Genomic DNA, 20516 nt, shown 5'->3' on the forward strand with positions numbered 1-20516 from the left:
TCCAACCGACAATGGCGCGAACCCAACTACAGTTTAATCCATTTCGGCCTTTGTGCCCGCCGAAAGGCCAAACGTTGCCATGGGCCATCAAGGAGGCCGCCCCGGGGTGGCCTTTTCATTATTTGGGGGTCAATTGAAGGCTCCAGCGGACCGCAGCAAAGGATGGTACGAGCCAAGGCTTTCCCTCACGGGCGCTCTATGTCTTACACAGCTATTCTGCTGCGCGCCCATACGAAGCAAGGCATGCTTGGGGGGCATGCTGGCGGGATTAGTCGAAATTTGCGCAGCTCCCACTCCCAATGTTGGCACAGTGGAATCCATTTCCCGACGTGGACTCGCGTCCCAGCGAAAGGCGGATGCTAACTACTTGCTCCCTCCTTGTGCGCCATTTTCTGGAAGGCCCCCAGCTTGGGATGTCCTGTTCCTTCTCGCGCAGGAATGGTTCGGGGTCTGAAAAGGCTTTGGTTATTTTTGGCGCTCTCGTTTCATACCGCATTGGCTGAAAGCTGAGGTTTCAGGGCCACGTCGAGGCGGGCTGTGGGGCATCTTCACGCCCACCCAGCGATCACTCCCTCGAGAACTTTGATGAGGCCTTGGCTTTCATGCTAATTAAAACACACAGAAAACATGGGGAACCACAACCTTATCCCGGCCCCGCCGCCCGCGTATTGGCCGTTACGGGCGGTACGGTCACGCGTGCATACAGCCGCGTACAGCACGGCTGGATGTAACGAGCAACTACGGAGCAACGAGCTCAACATTGGATCTGCATTCCCGACACAAAGGGCGGTCCTCCAGGCATTGCGCACAACTGCAGCCTGCCCGCGCTGTCTGGCAAAAGGAGTCTGGGGACGAGTGTTGCCAGGCTGCCGGCGTCCTATCGGAGTCAAACGCGGGCTATCAGATGTGCTGGTCGGCCGTGGTGGACATGCCTGCCCAGTCGATGCAAACCCCGCTTCCAAGGCTCCAGGAACCACATCCAGGCTTAGTTGTGGTTGAGTAGCGGGCCACCGAGAGCAAAAGCCGTGCCGCGAGGCCTGGAGAGCTGCTTGTCACACAACCTAGAGCCGACCACTGGAGTCTAGCGACTCTGTCCCCTTTGCAACCTGGAACAAGAAATCTCCGCAAATCCGCCAACCAACTTTGGGTAGTGGTGAAGTGATCTACAGTAGTGATACCAGATCGAATGGAGTTAGTCCATCCAAAGAGGAATACAATATTCGTGTCTTTCACAGAGACGTGGATATAGGCAGAGCCAGGTCCTGTTCCGCGGTTGAGGATTGAGCGCGTTAGAAAATGGAAGAAAACAAAGAAGTATCTATTTTGGAATCCATGATACATGCATCCCCCCCAGCACACGGAAAGCTGGCTGAAGCTAGCGAGCTGCTGCTCGCCGCCCCCCCTCCAGCGATATGGTGATTGGAGATTGTGACAGCCACGTCGACTGCGCGAACGAATCGAATCGTATGCAGAGCGATTCGTTCCAGCCAACATTTGTCGATACTCTGTGCCGGGAGGGGCTAGTCTCGGTGTCAAGCAGACACCATGTGCTATCGTTGCCAGCCATACCAGGTGCATTCCCTGTAACTTTAGCTGCGTAAGGATAGGCTGCGAATGAGGTTCGCTACCAACCCTCCATCCTTCGAGCTTACAACACAGTAGTGTCAGGCGGAATGTGATCAACGAAATGAGCAAACGGTAGAAGTCACACAGCAGTGCAGCAGTGAGGGCGCCCGCTCATGGAGAGCAATATCAAACTGCTATGATCGGCAGAGTTGAGGGGTAGTCAGCCAGAAAGCAGGGTCCATCTGTGGGGTACATACATACATACATACGGAGTACGGAGTACTGCGTACATAGCTACATAGTCCTGACATAGAACGCTCATGTGCTTTGCTCGCGGCACACCACCACGATCATTATTGTTGGTCTTCATCCAGCCACGAGCATGGAGATTGTTCTCACGGCGGCCACTGGCGGCCGGGATTGTCTGGCACGACGATCCCCCGACAACTGAAGTCAACTGGGCGCAGTCGTTTTCATCAATCCTGCGGGTTGCATGAGGTCGTGGCCGTTAATATTATTAGCTCATGTTGGGGCACCTTGTTCAAAGCTTTTCTGGGCCGATAGCAGATTGCGTATGAGCAGGCATCCTACTTCTTGACGCGCACCCAAGCTTTGGCGGGGGATCATTAGACGGTGGGCGCAGCAGGCGGAGTATCTTTATTATTATTATTATTGAGTCGAGGGAAGCACCGTCCATCACGGAATGCCCTCACTGCGGAGAAGAGGGCCACACTAGCTAACTAGCAGGACCACCCGCAAGGTGGTGATGGTTGGTGGTGACGACCGGCGTGCTGTGGGAAACGGCGGTAATTACGGTACTGCACCAAACGGCGCGCGTTTCGTAACGGTGCCGGGCCCAGCCGTTTTCGGGAAGGCCCCTCGACCCGTTCCTTCGTTCCAACCTTTCGCCGTATTTAGCGTACGGCCACATCCGTGCGGCCGAGCCCGTATGGCGTTTTTACACCGATACCGCGGCGTACCGTCGGCGCGCTAGTCACGCCATCAGCCTGGTAATACGGCGCTAGCCGCACCGGGCCTAGCGCCAGGATTCCGTTCGTAACAGTCGAAGCTTGGCTGCGTCCCACATCTCATGCTTAAGTCGCCTCAATTCTCTCTTGTCAAGTCAGTCTCGCCGGTTGGGAGTGAAATCCACGGCCGGTGCTGTTCCGTGCAGAGCTGGTCTTTGACTTCCCAGTTACTTTTATACCATGCGACCGCGAGCTATTTTGCTCAAAGGACTCCCCTTGCTGTTTAAACTTCGAGTCTTGCCCGCCTGTCCTATATACTTCGCCAGATGCTAGACTCTGCCTCTCTCCTCTGAACCACCATCTTCACCCCTTCGCTCGCTGCCTTCACCAAAGCAGTGCGCTGGCATCGTAGCAACCGCGACAGTTACCATGGCTCGGACACGCAGCTTCCCGTGTCCTTGGGACTCCTGTAAAAAGGTATGCGCGCTTCCACAAAACGCTTTGTCCCCCCTCTTCCCTTTGTTCCCCGTCTGCCGCCAGGAAATTTCGCCGTATTCATAGACATCTGCACGCAGGTTTTCAATCGCAAGTCAGACCTCGGCCGGCATCATCGGATACACACCAACGAGCGGCCGTACAGGTGCACTTTTCCCAACTGCACCAAAAGTTTCATCCAGCGGTCCGCATTGACCGTTCACTCCCGCACCCATACTGGCGAGAAACCCCATGTTTGTGATTCTCCAGACTGTAAAAAAGCTTTCTCAGATGTATGTGATACAGACCCATTATTCCAATTATTCCTGTTCAACCTGTCCTGCTGGCCGTGAGACAGCATTGGGGGTATTTTCAATTGCTAACCGCCCCCTATAGTCATCCAGTCTTGCGCGGCACAGGCGGATACACACCGGGAAAAGACCTTACAAGTGCCTCGAGCCAGCCTGCGAGAGAAGGTCAGAAATCGCGAGAGCTTGCCCTCTGACCCATTACTAACAGACCTTGTAGCTTTTGCCGAAAGACAACTTTAACGAAACACCAGTACCGGTCTCATCAGCTCGCGCCTTCTCCACGAGCACAATGTGTTACTCAGCCGTCCCCTCAGGAGGTCTATTCTCAGATTCCTCCTCCCCCACCACCTATCATTCAGACCATTCACAGCGTCACCGAACCACCACCTGCCTATGAGCCGCCAAGAGTGATGATCAGCGCTGCTGAATTCTACCCATCTCCAACCCCTCCAATGATCCATACCATTCCCAGTGTCCCTGAGGTCGGTATTGAACCTGAAGTTCATTTCGTCAACTCTGGAATGGTCGTGCCACATATTCCGCACTACGGGCTCATGGGCCCGATCAACCCTGTTACTCGTTTCCACTCCATACCTCCTTGTATACCAGGGTTTGAAGGCATGGCTCAAATGCACTATACCGGAGGCTTTGCCTTAGACAAACCTATGATTCCCCGCATTCTGAACCAGCACCATCACCAGGAACGACCAAATCTCGATTTCCTGGGCTTAGATGCAAGTTGATGTTGAGAAACTGCAATTTTCGGAGACCCAGACATGAATTCTTCTGAGGCCAACGGAAATTTCTCCCTTGACTCGGTTTTTTTTTTTTAATTCATTCTTTCTTGCCTTCCTTACCCATTTTAAATTCGACTATGTTATGATATATTTTGAACATTGCTTTTCTCCCCCACTACAGGTTGTGTGTATTCGGCGTGGGCTGTGAAAGGCTTAACCATATACCCTCTTAATACCCATTTCCCTGTTGTATTTTTTTTCTTTCTATCACTTATTTCAAAGGCAGGTGTTGATGATGCTAAAGAATTCTTCTTCTCCTCTTTTCCATTTCAGAGCGGGTCGGAGTTACTACGGATTTTGGTTATACGGAAAGGAAGGAAGGAAAAGGTTGCATAGCTTTCTGCCCAGAAAATCTACATGGTTGAAGTTTTCTCGTTCGTCAGAAAGTACTGAATGAATACCAGCCAGCATTGGTTTATTTGCACCGTCTTTTTTTGGTCGTTATGAAACTCGCAGCTTTTGGCTGTTTGTATGAGTAAAAGAAACTGCTTACAAGCCTCACAGAACATACGACTTGCGAGAGAACAAGGCTCCCATCATCTGGCCTTGTTTTCTTCCTCGTCTCACACCAATGGTGGCAGTCTGGGTATTCGATTCGGCTTAGTCGGCAATATAATACGGATCATTACGGAAATGTTTATCTTATCAACTACTCAAAATCGTCTCTTTGGCAATGTCGCATGTGAGCAGGTTCTCGGGTTCGACCAGGATCCATGTTACCTATCAGGTGAAGAGAATCCCTATGCAAATAATTCTAACCCACATACTCCATACAAGGTTGGGGATACGACAGTCTCCGTGTCCTTTGGTCTGGAATGCCTCCCCAGCAGCTCCCTACGTTTAGCCTCGACCGAATGTTCCGGTACGAAGGTAAGTGTAGAAATTTCACGCATATACGGGCCACGCAGCATGCCAAGAGCCGCTTGTGCTTGCAGCGGTTCGAGTGGTTGTATTTGCGTGTCATCAGCCGCGTCTAATTGGTGATATATTCCGTCCCTCGTTTGGGCATCTCGCAACCCATCTTATCATTACGATCTTGTTCGAGAGGTCGGCCGACATAAGAAACAGCGGGGTTACCACTCAATCATCATCCGGATATTTACTTTATGTGGCCATGGGGTCATTTAAGCCATGTTCCATGGAGAAAACCAGCGCTGAGAATCGACGACAGGCACCTGGTCAATCCTGTGACGTTGTTTAGGTATTTCCTGGTCAATATTGATCCTTTTGCTCACGAGATGGATGGTGTGCCAGATAGATGAGCCACGTTTGGCCAACCAACACTTATCCCGACCAAATCGCAGCCTATCATTCGCTGGAGGCTAAGGGGGAAGCGACACCTGGTTCTGACTGCACCAGGCTGTGTTGATCGGAAGTCCAAGAAGGTTAAGAGAAAAAAAAACAAAAACCGCGACTAGAGAGTAAAATTGAGCAGGCTGGCGGAGCGATATTTGAGACACATCCGAGGAGATGTTCTCTTCCTGTCAGTCGCGCGGCCTGGTTGTTTGTGAATTTGTTCAATCCTATATTTGCTTCTTTCCTTGGTCCAAACCATGTCTCGGGCGTGAGGAAATAGGGGCAGGAAAAGAAAACACAAACCGCAGTCACGAAAGGAAGATCAACCACTGAGGCTGTTGAAATCTTCCGATGATGACTTTCGCGTGGGAATGCCATCCGTTCCCTTCAGCATGGCCCACGGGATTTTCGCTTGCGAGAACAGAACAAAGGACGGGAGCTAAACTAGTGGCTGTACTCCGTACCCACAGGCAAGCCCAACAGACGTCAACAACAACAATAATAATGATCCACTGCGCCCCCATGGGCATTGCTTTGTTCTAAGATGCAATAATACTGCTCCGTCGCCCGGAGTGTCGGGTCTCCGTCCCCTAACGCCGACCCGGGTCGCTACCATCGCGTTCCGAGCGCCAAATCAGACGTGCAGCGAAGTTTTTGAGGGGTTTCCTCAAGGCCATTTTCTTTGTCTGCGTTTCAAGGTTTGCATGATTTCGATCATCAGTCAACTTGCTAACATAGCTATACTGTGGGCATTATTGGAAAAATTACACACAACCCAAGCCAGAGGGAGTGAACAGGTATGTATGTATGTATGTACGAAGTACGGAGTATGTTTGAACGTAACTTTTGTTATGATTCTCTAAGTCGTCCGTTTCATACCATGTTCTGGGACAAATTACCGGCTCTGGAGATGTCCTGAAGATCCGGAGCACAGAATCGCCCAGAAAAAAGGGGGTTTGTGGGAATCCCGTTCACCAACTGATCAATCCCCTTTGGCGGTCGAAGCCGCCTCTGAGTTGCAAGTCTGGTTTCACTACCTTTCCCTGCTGAACCGTAAACTTTACAATTCCTTCACAATCCTCTGGCCGCACTCGGGCAAGCCATATGCCCTGGGCAGCTCCTTCATCGGACTCGCTCGTCAGCTGGCTTTCCTCGTCGGCGCCATCTCGTTCTTTGAACCAGTCAAAGTTTCGTCTTCGATAGACTATAACATTTGCAGAGTATTTATGACCTCCGACATGGCTAATAAAATAGATTCCCACACCGCCGGGCCTATCATCGGTGAGATCACGATATAGGCCAAGCGGCCGCAAATGTCTTTCAAATTCGCGCCGAAGCAAGGGCGCATATTGGCCACAGCGAGCATCACGTGTTTTCTGGGAGCAGAGAAGGATAACAGCAGCATGTGGGCAAGGGCGAGAGCGCAGTGGTGAAGGGAGCGAGTCCCTGATGCTGGAGAGGTCGAGGGGGGTCGGCGCCCCGGGATGGTCTCCTGGCCCGGCCACCAACGCCAATGGAACGTCAGAGTTACAGTGATCCGAACCCTTGGGACTCGCTGATATTTGCGGTGCAGGCGATAAGGGGGTGGTAGTCGTGGGCGAGCGATCCACGAAATTGTGTATTAAGTCGGGGACCAAGGCCGGGGTCACATGGTCGACGACGGTGAAGGCAGGGAGCAGCAACACGGTCGTCGGCTGCTGTCCCTTGGGATGATCATAGTACTCGTCCGGCACAGGGATATTCGACGCAGAGAGCTTTAGCGCCTAGATAGGTAGCCATCCGCATTAATTCTGGACGAGCAGTGCTGGCGGGAGGGAGCAGGGGAGGATGCGGCAGATCATACCCCGTTGCTGGCGCGAACGCGGCCTTTGTCGATGGCCTCCATGACGCTGCCTTTCTCGTCGGCGACATCCCTCACCCAGTCCGTCTTCCCCGTCGCGACCAGGACATGCGTTGCCCAGCCCTTCACATGCCCGTATAGAGTGTCCTCGTAGTCGACATTAAACTTCGCGGGATACTTGACCGTGCAGGAGGCGCAGTCGCGATCGCAGTCGTCGCCATCGACGGTGCGGTCAACCGACGCAAAGAGGGCGGTCGACGTCGCGGCCGTTGTGAAGGTGGTGGCGGTTTCGGCGCCCGAGGCTTGCTGGGCTTTGTGCTTGGCAGCTTGCCGCCTGGGCGACGACGACCGCGGGGCGAGGAGGTCGAGTCCGCGACGCAGAAGGGAGGCCATGGCTGCGCGATGCTGCCTCTCTCTCTCTCTTTTTCTCTCGCGTGCGGACGGGCTGAGGGAGTCGTGTTTATATTGCCGTTTCGGGTGCCGCTGGGAAACTCTGCCGGACTTAACGGCTGTTTCGGCGCGGAACCCCGCCGCGGCGCAGGCAACCACTTTGCGACCTCCATGTTTCACCCTCAGTATCAACCTGTGGTTAGATACGCAGTGGGATAAATCACTGGAACCTCTACTCTGTACAGATCGGCAACCATCAAGAGCCTTGGATGCTCCACAATGCCATCGATAGTGCTCTGAAGTGACCGTCGTTGGTCATCACATTTCTGGCTATTTTCCTTCTCTTTTGTTTGGATATCATAATCCTCTTCACCTCACCTGGCTTTCCCTTGCTCCGTAGAGCCAGCCAGTTCTTAATCTCTCCAGAGCGGCGCAAGACGCCGTTCGATGAAGGCCTTTTCTACTTGCCATATTGCCTCCTTTAGCACTCCTTAATTTGCACAACACTTTCTGCAAACACCTGTTGATCTAGATATTTCGGTATCTAGATATTACGCCCGTCTTCATTGAAATGGGATATGTAGAGAGGTTTACAGTTACTATTTTCTCAATATTCCGGGTACAAGTCATCATGTGCCCAACCACACGCATTCCCAAATTTTACACAGTAAGTTGATGGGAGTTGCCTCCTAACTCGAAGTATATATAAATCAACAGCGAAGGACTCCGAGTGAATGTAGCTCTCGAGACCTCTAGTCTTCTACTATTTATTTGGCTCGGATTTCCATCTTGGAACCAAATACTTTTACATCTACAAAGAGGCTCTGATACCAGGCACCGCAGTTTATGCAACATCGGATTTCTCTACATACTACCAAGCATTTTTCAGGCCAATTCTTTACTTAGTAGTAGTGCACAGGATGCCTCCATCAGTTACGAACAATAACACCGGCGAGGAAGCTTCTAGCCAACCTGGTCTTCGCCTCGCTATTATTGACGATTACGACGGCCTCGCAAAGCCGTACTTCGACCGGCTCTCCGATGGCATGGAGATCACCACTTTTAGTGACACTCTCGATCAATCCGATCCAGTCCAAATGGCCGAGCTAATTGAACGCCTAAAACCGTACCATATTATCAGCACCGTGCAAGAGCGCACTCCATTTTCTCGGCACCTCCTTCGCAAGCTACCCAATCTCGAACTTCTTATCACCAGCGGTGGAACGACCAGCATAATTGACCTTGAGGCTTCAACAGATGCAGGGATCACGGTGGCCGGAACTGCTGGGAACGAATTGCTGGACCTAGCCGCCCAGCATGTTTGGAATTTGATATTGGGGATTGCTGGGAATATCATAATAGACGACTCTCTCCTGAACAGCCTCGGGTGGGTCGACCCAACTACACCGAGCCTTTCGGGTAAGACGCTGGGAATTCTTGGCTTCAACGACTTGAGCGTCAAGGTTGCTAAAATTGGTGCTTTGGGTTTCAATATGAAAATCATCATCTGGTCAGAAAATCTTATTCAGAGCACGGCCGATGCCGAAGCTAGCAAAGTGGGGCTATCGCATGGGGCATTTGCCATTGCTGAATCTCTAGATGATTTATTTTGCACGGCGGACGTTGTGAGCGTGCATTTTGCGCCGATCTCGCGATATGAAGGCCTCGTGGGGTACGAGCGACTGAGTCTCATGAAAGATTCTGCTCTCCTAATAGATGCATCTGGCGGGTATTCAGTTGACGACGGCGCGTTGCTAGACATTTTGAAAGAAAGGAAAATAAAGGGCGCAGCATTGGATGCATCACTGCCTCCGGACAGTGAATGGTGCACCACTACTTGGGGTGCACATAGAAGCGAGGTTCTGCTATCTTCGAATATGGCCATTATAGAAAAAGACCTCATTCGTTTCTCGTATATGGAGCAAGTCAAAAATGTCGAAAAATGGCTGGACGGGTGGGCCGTGATTCCCGTGAACATGAAGGTGCACAAGCCAGATAAGTCGCTCATGCCATGGTACGAGGAGACGGATGAGATTTTTGAAAAATGGCTTCAAGGGGAAGATAAGAACACGGAGCCTCACGAGAAATGGGGGTCAGTTAATGGTTACTACTCATGGCATGAGCAACAGGACGAAGATGACGAGCCTTGGACGGAAGAGGAGAAGCGCACAGAGTGGCTTGGGTCAGACCCTAGTTATTCAGGCGGCTGGTGTTGATGACTTGTGAATGAACTTCGAAGATTTTGTGGTTGGACTGGGAATAAAGAATCACCTTTCCCCATCTAAACATGAGCGAGCGAATCTCAGCTATTAACACAAGTAGAAATTGGAGTAGGAGAAATCTTAGGTAGAAGCGGAGGTATGAATTTGATATTAAGATAGTAATTCATTCCGATCGGGTGAACTCTGTGTAGTTAGGAAGTATACTGTCAAAAGGACCTCGTAGAGGGCGCCAGACTGTGACGAGAAACACTTCGTAAGCTCTGCCGCTCAGAGGTAGTCTGCAGCCTAAAGCTGCTTGCCTTTCCTGACGAGCTATATGATGGGTAGCGATATGGGTTACTTCCAGCCCGTTCGGCAGACACAAAGGACGACGAGTCCGTGCTGACACCAGATTCTCCGTCGAAAGAGGCCGCACCATCAAATAAATCTGTAGGGGTATTCTGCTGGGCATGTGAAATGATTTCTGGATCTAGCGCAGTCATTCCACGGAGCATCTCGGCAAAGAGCCCCATCATCGTCCGGAATTGCGTTTCGGTCAGTGGCTTAGGTGAAAAACGGGACTTCTCATAAAGGGCTAGGAATGAGTCGGCCAAGTGTGGAGGATCAATCAGGCCTAGGCTACTTAAATGACCCATGTAGTCTCTTAGACACATTGATGAAGGTCGTTGTAAGAGCGTCACGACCCGCGCGTCAGGTATGTAATCAATATGATCACCCTCTCTCGATCCATCAGGGCCGCGTTCGTGAGTTGACGGCAAAAAACGAGGGTCAGTGGGAGCTAGAGACACAGCTTTCGCCTCAATCAAATGCGGCAATTCTTTGATAACGGGCTCGAATTCTTGGTTTGGAAGATCAGGGCAGTCGGGAGCCGTCCATCCGGGGTGAGACACCGTACCCCAAGGGGGCGGGATGTTGGAGGGGATAATCAAAGCCTGATCAAGCATGCTGGTATCCTCGCCTGATCGGTCTCTCGGCCTCGCCTGCTGGGCAATAACCGCACTTCTAGTCAACCCTTCAACAACAAGTCGACGAACATTCTTTCCTACATCAGGATTTTCTATCGGTATCCAGGCCTTGGGGATGCCAGCTAGGACGCTCCGGTTGGTGAAGATTCGACTCGCATATATCAAGATCACCAGAAGGAGAGTGACAATGTAGACTCCGCTAATAGCGAAGATGCTGCCGAGTTTGTGGCTAGCGTAGGCTTGATATATGAGGTCACCGGGCGTCAAAAGAGTCAGGCCAAACACAACGACCGAAAACAGGGTAAAGAGAACGGTGTAGAAGAACTGAAAAGCAATGGACTGGCTCGCCATTCTGCTGTCGTCGTCGTCAGCGGAATAGGGACTCGCAGTGCAAACAGCTCAAAGGAGGCTAGCGCCGTCCCCTCGTCGATATACACACTTCATCTGACATCGCGCAACCAGCTCGGTTCTGTCTCTGCAGTATGTTTTAGATGCAGACTCTAATGCTTGTTTTACAACCGCTTTAAAGCTTCTCGGGCGCAGAAGTTTCCGAAACGCGTGACGATACGCCGCCCAGAAGTTAAATTAGTTATTGACTAGTTACCGATCCAATCCCAACCTCCTCACCTCAAGACTACGGGAGAACGTAATATCCTTCATGGCCATCTGGGGAGATTCTGTCAGGCTAAGATGGTATGGCAACTCATTCCAGACCATCTTCGTCCTCGAAAGAGCGTGTGCACTTGATTTCTAGTGCTGCGGCATCTTCTATCTCTCTTCCGCTGAATGGTCCCTGTTACAGCGTGGGCCACTCGTCGTCTGTATACCTCGCCTTTTTATCCACCTGGAATTCACGGGCGTTTGAATTCAGAACAGTTCTCTACTTAGCTTCGATTTATCTGGGCATCTTGATACCCTTGTCTATATATACATTTACTCGCTGAATAGTAGCGATTCTACTCGCTTCAACGGTAGGCATTCCATCGACTATGGTAATTGTTTGAAGGTAGTTCAAATTTCTATTTGTGAGCCCCTGGTTTGAAATCACAAAGGTCTTTCTATCTGATGGCCCAGGTTTCAATAGTTTTACAGTGGGTTGCGGTTGCTCTATCATGAACCATCTTTCATCTGCTTGCAGACCTGCAGCCAATTTTGAATTTACATAGCTAAAATCGGCTTGTGCATAGCTCTGGTGCTTCTCATGTGCATCGAGAAGGTATGCTCTGTTATGTTGAGCGTGATTGGGTGTGTCTTTGAATGCCCCTTAGTGGGGATCAAAGCTGATAAGTCTCAATAGGTTGCAGTTATTGCTGGGTGCTATAAATCTAAAATGCATGCCTCTCTGCTTTAAAATTTGGCTACTACTTCTTGACTAACATTTGGCTCAGTGCTGAACGGCAAAATGAGCCAGATTGACTTGCTGTGCAAGCTTCTTGGCCCTCTGTTCGGATTCTTGATAGAAAGTAAATCCACAGAGGCTGCTATTCTCTTGAATATGGGTATGAATATCGGCTCAGTATATCCGGAATACGTCTCTATTGCCAGGGTGTGATTTTCTTTTTTCGTATCCATACCCTATATAATGGTTTTCTGACGCGCTATAGACATATGAAAAGGTACAATGACTACAATATCCAAAGGTGATGGCTTCTACCGAGAATGCGAATGGAATGTAAAGGTAGAACAGGATACGCTATTCGTTCGTCTTTGGGCTAACTACATGCTACTCCATCGCACAAAGAGTGGCCAAGAATTTTACTTTTTATATGCAGCACCGCCTTTTTTACCTTCATTTGCTGGTGCCTTACTATATATGACTGTTCTGTCATTTTCCGGACAGATGATCACTTGGCTCCTATCAGTGGGGTATACCTCGATACAGGTTGGAGTTGTAAGGTCTCCATCTGTAATTTTCGAGGTTCCTATCGCATGGATAGTGCCCTGGCTTATGGGGCTAGTTGGCCCTATACGTGCTGGCTTGTGGTTGGCAAGTTGGCAAAAATTTTGCCTAACAACTGGGGGATCCCTATCCTTAGGTTACGCAAGCCAGTTATGACACCTGGCTCTTCTCTGTCGGTGGCACTATTCTTAGCGCATTGGGCCAAGAGGCTTTTGATCTATGCGCTCAAATCCTGGTTCAAGAAGTGAGAGATCCCGATCTAAGTTGCCCCTGGGCCAACTAGCTGATATTGTTGTAAAAATTACTGCATAAGGCATGGAACCTGAAGTACTCCGTAAGTGGGTCCTTTTCTTCGGGTGAAGCTGCATGGCAAAACATGTTCGAAATCTGTTCTTACATTTTGACCCTCGTATTTTCGCGTCCAACCCAGTTTCAATGGCCCGCTACCATTAGTGTGGTCTCTGCTGGAGTGGGAGGCCTACTCTTTGCGGTCTTTGTCCGAAGACAACGTGGCCATCTGGTGCATATTCCAAAATTCTTGGCTTTCCACCAGCAGCAGATATTGTCAAAAGAGCGGCACGTTATCGAAAGGATCTCGTCGACATCAAATCTCTAGGCAGTTTAGCCCCGTTCCTACTATCCGAGTTTTCAAAATACCTGAAACCATCATATGCTTTCGCGCATTTTACGATTTCATGGTTTTGCCCCTCTCAAACGATATGCAAAGCGGCATATGTAGGTACCTCCAGTGTATGTAAAAATTCAATCATACGCTGTACATGAACGTTGCTTATGGTGGTGGCTCTTTTAGTCTTGGTACTTGATATACCGCCATTGTTTCGCTAGTTGTCTTCATCAGTGGAGATATGACCGGAGCAAAGAGAAACAATCAGACTGAATACCACGGGGGTTTAACTATTGACTAAGATGCTAGGTTATTTTGAGTGAAGAGGTGTTCTCACCCTGAGAGATTATAATGTTGATGTTTCTGATTGCCATAAACAAGCTGAGCATTCAGTAGACAAGCTGGTGTGCCACCCATGACCACCGCGCCATTATCTAAGGCTGGGATTTACATGCAAGCAGCATCTCCCTCTCCTCTTGCCTGTTTTATAATCCGTTCCATACCGTCCATTCCTCTCTCCAAAACACACATCTTGGGCCCATAACTTACGCGGACAAAATGATGACAGGGACTATCAAACAAATCTCTCCTCTTTGCCGGGTTAAGATCAAAAAATATTCCCGGGACTACAATGACCTTCTCTTTTAACAACGCGTCAAAGAAGTTCAGACCGTCTGAAATGTTGGCTGAGGCCGGAAGAGGTGGGTCAAGGCTGGTTAAATCGAGCCAGATATAGAACGTTGCCTCTGGTATGATTTTGAACTGAAACCCCATGCGCCTTAGGCGGTCGAGAACATAGTCCCTCTTCTTGCGAAAGTGCGTTTGGATAGCTTTCATTTCGGCTCGAACAAGGGTGGGTTCAAGCATCGGGATTGCTGCTTCTTGAAACGGAACATTCGCGCCACCATCCAGGTAGGATCCTGCAGCAGCCAATGCAGAAATAAATGCCTTCGGACCTATAATCCAAGCGATCCGCCATCCCGGAAGACGAAAGCGTTTGGTCAAACCATCCAGAAGTAGGATGTCTCCAAGGAGAATTTAGTCCAAAAGGCTGACAAGCGATACCAGTTAGGAGACATACCATCTTGATCTACATCGATAACATTTTGGGCCGCACTGGTGGTGTTTCCATCACAGTTGGTGGTATAGTTGTACCCAGAATAGAATTCATCCAAGATAAGCGTTGCTCTTCCACGACAAATGCCTTGGATTTCTGCGAGCTCAGGGCCCGATATAACGTGACCTGTAGGGTTTCGAGGGTTAGAAGTCAATATAACGGAGGTGCCACGAGCTATTTCTTCCACGATTTTGTCAGGGTGGACATGATATCCGTCCGACTCTGCCAGGGGTATAGGAAAAGATGCAAACTGGGAGACATCAATAAGGATTTCACTCAACCAACCATGGATATAGAGCTCACATTTTTAAACAATGACAACATCTCTGAGTATGCGGAGTAATCTGGGATCGGAAAAGCTAGATACGATGTTCCTAATATTGCGGCAATCCTGATCAACCCCGCGCGCCCGCCAGGTACAATGCACACATTTTCCCATGTGTACTGCTGTTTTTCCTGCCTGTGAAACTCATTGTATAGGTTTGCAACAGCCTCTCGTAGTGGTTTAATTCCTGCCGTCGGTCCATACTCTCTGCCCGTGGAACTAATAGGAATAGATGTTGGGCGATGAAAGCTACCTTCTATATCATCATCGGCGTCAGGTGCTCCTTGGCCTAGATTAGCCCATGCCGAAGGGTCATCTTGAAAGCCATGTTCGGTAGCTCGATCCATAACCCAGATCACACCCGTGGAAGTTCGTGATGGGTCAAGCCCTGCGTGAGGACGATGGCCTTCATGGTACTCACGGAATTGACGATGGCTTGGAGAGTTAAGTTCTATGTACATTTCAGGAGGTAAGCTGCCGTTAGCCCTCAATTAACCACAGTCCGGCCTTCTCAGGCTCAAAACAAGCCGTTTCATACCTTTCTCAGATAGGATCCTGCCCGGCGATATTGAACCTGGGCCAAGGTGTCGAAGTTGTTGGCCGGAATAGCTCATCTTCGTCAATATTTGACTTTACATGAACAGGCACATGATAGTTACAAGAAGGTCAGAGGTTAGAGAGTCGTCAATCTTCCCTTTATAAATTCGCGGGTAGGTCGATGTGCCATTTGAACTTCAACCGTGGGGCCGGTGATGACGTAGTTAGCTCCAGGACTTATGGAAGGGGGAGTCTAGCCACCCACTAAATGTCATCACTTTGCGAGAGGCACTGCTTAGAAGAGTCAATTCTTACTCTCTAGAGAACGAAATGCCGGCTAAACTACTTAAGATATGCAGAATTAACCTTTTAGCTGGGGAGCGGGGCAACCGCCTATTGAATACATGGGCATAAGGAGCATGTCAAAGACTCCCAAGAAACATCAATGTATACAAGACTCCCATTCTTCCAGGCACATGAAGGCATATATGAAGCAAGGAAAAATCAAACTATCTATCTCCACTCCTGGCTATTTGCATGCATAAAAACAGCCGGTAAAAGACGTAATGGCAGATCTTCAAATCAAGATGATGAGGTAGATCACCAAGAAAGTGTAAAATGTGTTGGCGCAACGAAAACTAGGGGAATACATAAAATTCATACGGTCGTGTCTTGAAAGGTAGGGAAAGGATCCATAACTCAAACGAAAGGCCAAAACTCCACAGTCAGAACATGATGAGTGAGATCGAGAGCAGGTTTCGAAGATGGGACAGAGCTGAGAAGAAACATTATGAACAAGTGAAGTAATTCGGCCGGATAATTTTAGTTTCCTGAATGCTCAAGAGGGTATTGTAAAGAGCGTAGGACTGTACAGGGCTATGACCAGCATTTAGATGGCTAGAGAGTGAAATACGCCCAAACACGTTTGATACACATCCAAATATATATGGTATGCCCGGTAGGCGCCATAGATGCAAAAGAAACAAGAACGGATGACGAGATTCATGGGTATATATATTAGTGTTCAACTGGCTGACAGAATAATTGAATTTCCCCAACCTGTCCGTTTGAAAGAGTGTTTTGATGCTGTTCACGCCACTCCATGATAGCTAGCTGAACAGCCTCATCGCTGTCAATGGTGACAAAATCACCGTCTTCATCTCTATAGCGCAGCCTCGCAGACTTTGCACCAATAGAGCGATCAGTAAATCGGGAAAGCTTTGCGTCAACTCTGTCTGTGAGAGAGCGATACAGAATGTTGCTCGCGATAACTAGCGTCACGTAGTTGTCATTGAAATTCACTTTGGCTTTCAGTTGAGCAGGTAAGGGGCTGTCCGAATCACGAGATGGCGGTGCGTGTGATGACAAGGATGGTTGGGAGCGCGAGGTGTCGCGACTAATCATATAAGAAGGTTCATTAGGCCCTGATGGAAGGCCTGGACGCAAAGAATGCGGTGGCTGTAGTGTACCGGGAGAATTGTTTTGACTTCGATTAACAGGAGCTCTCATATTGGCAAGGTTTGCTGGGATAGGCGGGACTGGTACATTGTCCACAGTTTGCATCGTGTGGCCATTCATGTACCTGCGAGCTGACTCCGAGAGATTGTGATTATGAATATCAGGGCTACTGGCAGAACGCATTCTTGACTGTGCAGGGTGTTGTGAGTTTTGCGACGAGAATGGAGGTAACGAGGGGCGCTGAGTCCCACGAGGAGGATTGCTATAGTAAGGGGAAGAAGTAGGGCCATCTCGCGATCCTGCTCGAGGCATTGCTGGGGCAGTATAGCGATTAGACTCTTCGTTCCATTGATTAGACGGCGTGCCTTGGCGGGAATAAGTGAATGTTGTTGACGAGCTGGACCTGGTCGACGGCGCCACTTCTGTCATTGGGGAAAAATACGAGCCTCCATGACGTTCTCCAGGGGACAGCGCCCCCGGAGAAAATTGTGTTTGGAGGGATAGAGGCGGTTCGGGCATTGGGAAACGAGGTGGGCGAATAATGGGTGGGTTAGATCCGCCGCTCCCCCCAGTTCCCGATCGAGCTCGAAGGCTGGTACTTGAAGCATTGCGCGACATGGCAAAGTCCGAAACACCAGGGGCAAGATCTTCTTCTGCGTTATATTCTTCCGCGTAGGGATTCTCCATCTTAGCGTTTTTGAGATACGTGAACTCAATTTCAGAGGGACCAGAGCGCGAAGCGATTCTCTCCTTAACTTGAATAGTACGTTGATGATTAATATCCTTGTACCACTTTCGCATCGTTTCTTCGTCTCGAAAACGAATAGAAAGATTATCCACAACGCCAGGGTCACCTTTCCAAAATATTTGGACCCTATACGAGCCTGAGAAATTCTGTTAGCTGGGATGTTGAAGTTGTCCTTGATCTTAGTTAAGTACCTGGCCGGTGAAAGTAAAGTATCTCCGTTACGTTTGAAATGTATATCCGGCCCTTCAATACCATCCGTGGTTTGCCTTTTTGAGCACTTGCGTTGGGCTTGTCCTTGCCCATGAGTTTTGACTTTGGTTTATTCGAAAGTATATCTTTACAGCATAAAAGCATTTGTTCAAAAAGATAGACGTGATACTATAGGAAAAAAGCACATGTTAGTTACTTTGAATACAGTGGCCCGAAGATAAAGATGTGTTATTGTCTGAAATTCGCCAATTAAGGGAGTGTCGAAGATGAGGGGATAGGTATTTCATGAAGAGAAGAATCAACTCGTCTATCAGAAATGGCCAGCCGGTGGAGGAAACAGTCATCTAGGCAACTGGTACGCCAAGCTATCGCATTGTTGAAAAGCAAGCTAGTACGTTAAACAGACGCTCTGGCTGCAGTGTCCATTGTGTATAGAACTCATTGATGTTGAGAGTTTGAGAATAGTGAGAAATTCACTATTTCCCTCAAACACAAAAAGGTGGATGTGACGTTCTAGTCACAAAAAAAAAAAAAAACAAATGGATAATCATATCAGTCCCCGTGCTATGCTGGTGTTGAAATGCAAGCATAAGTGGATGATATTAGTTGCATATTCAAGAGTTGAGATTCGGCAGGGACATCCATCCGATTAGGCAGACGTGAGTACAAGGGAATCTTGAACGATACCCTCAATAGCCAAGATAAATTGAAGTCGTTTCGTCCAGGGCGATAGACGTCTCAAGAAAAGGAAACTAAAAACACACGAACCTCTTTCTCATTGTCTTTCCCACCATCACCTTTAACCACAGTGAAAGTTCCGAATCGCAGAAGTTGTCCAAATGATTCCACTCTTAATGATTTCCAGTCATCAACGCGAGCAGCCACGTCTTGAGTTGCGGCAACGAGATGCTCCTTATCGATCGCATTGTTTGCACGATCCAGAACTGATTGAATTATATCTATAGCGGCGGCAATGTCGGCAGTAAAATCGGCTCTTTCAGTCTGCTTTTTTAATTCCTGTAGGGAGTTAGCGAGTGCCAGCAATAGTAGGTAATGGGGTTTACCTGAAGCATTAGAGGGTATTTAGTTAATCTTTGGAATGGTTTGACAAAGAAGCCATTGAGAGTAGAGAGCTGAGCTACCATCTGTTGGAGATCGGGCGAACGTGGAGCAGTATGAATCTTATCCCATTCTCGTTGGCAAACCACATCACAGCGCAGCTGGTTGGCAATAAAAGGCTCGTATTGCCGAAATCCTTCCTGATGATTAATGAAAAGTTCACCCCAGTTCTGAGATTCTTCAGCAAGAGCATTGTGTTGTTCCATTCGAATAAGGAATCTTTGTGCAAAGTCAAGGAGATTATTTAAGTTAAGGAATATCTGGTGGCTTGTATCACCGTTGAGGGCCCCAGTCTCTTCGAGCTCTTTTTTCAAAGCCTGCAGGTTCTGGAGATGATGTACATAGTCTCTTTCGGTCTCGAGCATCTCTTTGAGAATGTGTTCTCGTCTTGTAAGTTTGGTTTTTCTTTCAACGGGATTGGAATCTGAAATCGACGGTTTGTAAAGCTGCCCGTGCATTTCGAGTATATCAAGAACACGGTTGACCATTTTAATCACCTATTGGTCTAGTTAGTAAGAGTTATAAACAAGTCCAGTAAGGGCATGGGATGAAATGCCTTAACAAAGCCCGTAGTGCTCTCGCCATAAAGATCCGTGATGAGAAAGCATTCTTGCTGGGGAAACTCTAAGTCCTGTAAACAGGCTTGGAGAAATTTAAAGGCTGCTGCTTTCGGTCTCCGATGTTCTTGTACTTTGCTCTCATCCAAGGTTAACGGTTCGGAGGGTTGGGTGGCATTAAAAATCGTCATCAAAGGGTATCCGTTTTGCAAACACCTCCAGACAGATGCCACGGGGTCACTAACTTCCTGCGTTTTATCCAAAGCCTCCATTTCTGCCAGATGTGACTCGAATCCGGGGACCTCTGCAAGTCGTTTCTTGAGATTGGCACAGCTCTGGTACAACGATTCGCCGCCTCTTCTGTTAATGATATTATCCTCGGCCATAACGTGGCCCTGACTTAACGTCGGCTCCATGATGACACGATGCTGCGCCCATGGACCAGACGAATTGTACTAAGACAGCTCGCGCTTTAGATGTTATTCCAAGATCTAGATATTGGGCATCTAGAGAGGGAAGGTGGGTTTTTGGATAAGGGACTCGACAGGGAGACGGAGAGAGGACAAATGACTATTGTAGCAGGGGAATTTTCGGAGTTAAAAGGGATAAAACAATAATCTATCAAAAAACTCATTTGTATCAGCAAACAGTACCGACACAAGCATGGTTTGCCGCACGCATGAAAACGGGACCCGCTCACACTGATGCCACGATGTCAATCTAAGCCAGAATCAAAGCTGCCAAGAAGTAAATGTAAGGAGAGTGATCTGATATCCGATATTGAGACACTTCGTGTTGTTGTCTATTCAAGCCGAGCAATACTCTCAGGAAATGGGATTTGTGGGGAGCTGCGGCCCAAAGAGCTTCCGGACTAACTCAAAACATAAGATTATAGAGCAGCAGGGCAAGTGATCAAGAGTCACACCAGTAGAAAAGAGATCAATAGATGCAGCATAGAGCAATGCATCAGGGAGATGTAAGGGAGGTGTTATGGCAAGAAGAGCGTGTGAGTGTCGGTTGGGCTGTTTCAGGAGGTTGACTGAGCATCCATGTCACAGAGTACTTCATTCGCCTTCTGGCACCATACCGCT

General features: G+C 48.9%; 6 protein-coding genes across 6 annotated transcripts; 2 read left to right on the plus strand and 4 right to left on the minus strand.

Moving 5' to 3' along the window:
- Positions 1–2963: 2963 nt before the first annotated feature.
- LOZ57_004501 (uncharacterized protein) lies at positions 2964–4062 on the plus strand (the record flags this gene model as incomplete). Its single annotated transcript, XM_049253543.1, has 3 exons — positions 2964–3011; positions 3405–3484; positions 3537–4062. 3 exons carry the CDS (start codon positions 2964–2966, stop codon positions 4060–4062), a joined length of 654 nt encoding a protein of 217 aa, XP_049107363.1.
- Positions 4063–6383: 2321 nt separating this feature from the next.
- LOZ57_004502 (uncharacterized protein) lies at positions 6384–7645 on the minus strand (the record flags this gene model as incomplete). The annotated part of the gene is made up of 2 exons (XM_049253544.1): positions 6384–7175; positions 7256–7645. The coding sequence occupies 2 exons, from the start codon at positions 7643–7645 to the stop codon at positions 6384–6386; spliced, it is 1182 nt and encodes a 393-aa protein (XP_049107364.1).
- Positions 7646–8562: 917 nt separating this feature from the next.
- On the plus strand, positions 8563–9858 carry LOZ57_004503 (uncharacterized protein; the record flags this gene model as incomplete). The annotated part of the gene is made up of 1 exon (XM_049253545.1): positions 8563–9858. The coding sequence occupies one exon, from the start codon at positions 8563–8565 to the stop codon at positions 9856–9858; it is 1296 nt and encodes a 431-aa protein (XP_049107365.1).
- A 212-nt stretch (positions 9859–10070) lies between these two features.
- On the minus strand, positions 10071–11180 carry LOZ57_004504 (uncharacterized protein; the record flags this gene model as incomplete). Its single annotated transcript, XM_049253546.1, has 1 exon — positions 10071–11180. One exon carries the CDS (start codon positions 11178–11180, stop codon positions 10071–10073), a length of 1110 nt encoding a protein of 369 aa, XP_049107366.1.
- Positions 11181–13801: 2621 nt separating this feature from the next.
- LOZ57_004505 (uncharacterized protein) lies at positions 13802–15257 on the minus strand (the record flags this gene model as incomplete). The annotated part of the gene is made up of 3 exons (XM_049253547.1): positions 13802–14379; positions 14436–14721; positions 14775–15257. The coding sequence occupies 3 exons, from the start codon at positions 15255–15257 to the stop codon at positions 13802–13804; spliced, it is 1347 nt and encodes a 448-aa protein (XP_049107367.1).
- A 1093-nt stretch (positions 15258–16350) lies between these two features.
- On the minus strand, positions 16351–19841 carry CDC24 (Guanine nucleotide exchange factor for Cdc42p; the record flags this gene model as incomplete). The annotated part of the gene is made up of 5 exons (XM_049253548.1): positions 16351–17675; positions 17731–17917; positions 18518–18766; positions 18814–19365; positions 19431–19841. 5 exons carry the CDS (start codon positions 19839–19841, stop codon positions 16351–16353), a joined length of 2724 nt encoding a protein of 907 aa, XP_049107368.1.
- Positions 19842–20516: the final 675 nt, after the last annotated feature.

The sequence above is a fragment of the Ophidiomyces ophidiicola genome (assembly GCF_022830035.1).
Source record: "Ophidiomyces ophidiicola strain CBS 122913 chromosome Unknown scaffold_19, whole genome shotgun sequence".
In the NCBI taxonomy this organism is placed as follows: Eukaryota; Fungi; Ascomycota; class Eurotiomycetes; order Onygenales; family Onygenaceae; genus Ophidiomyces; species Ophidiomyces ophidiicola.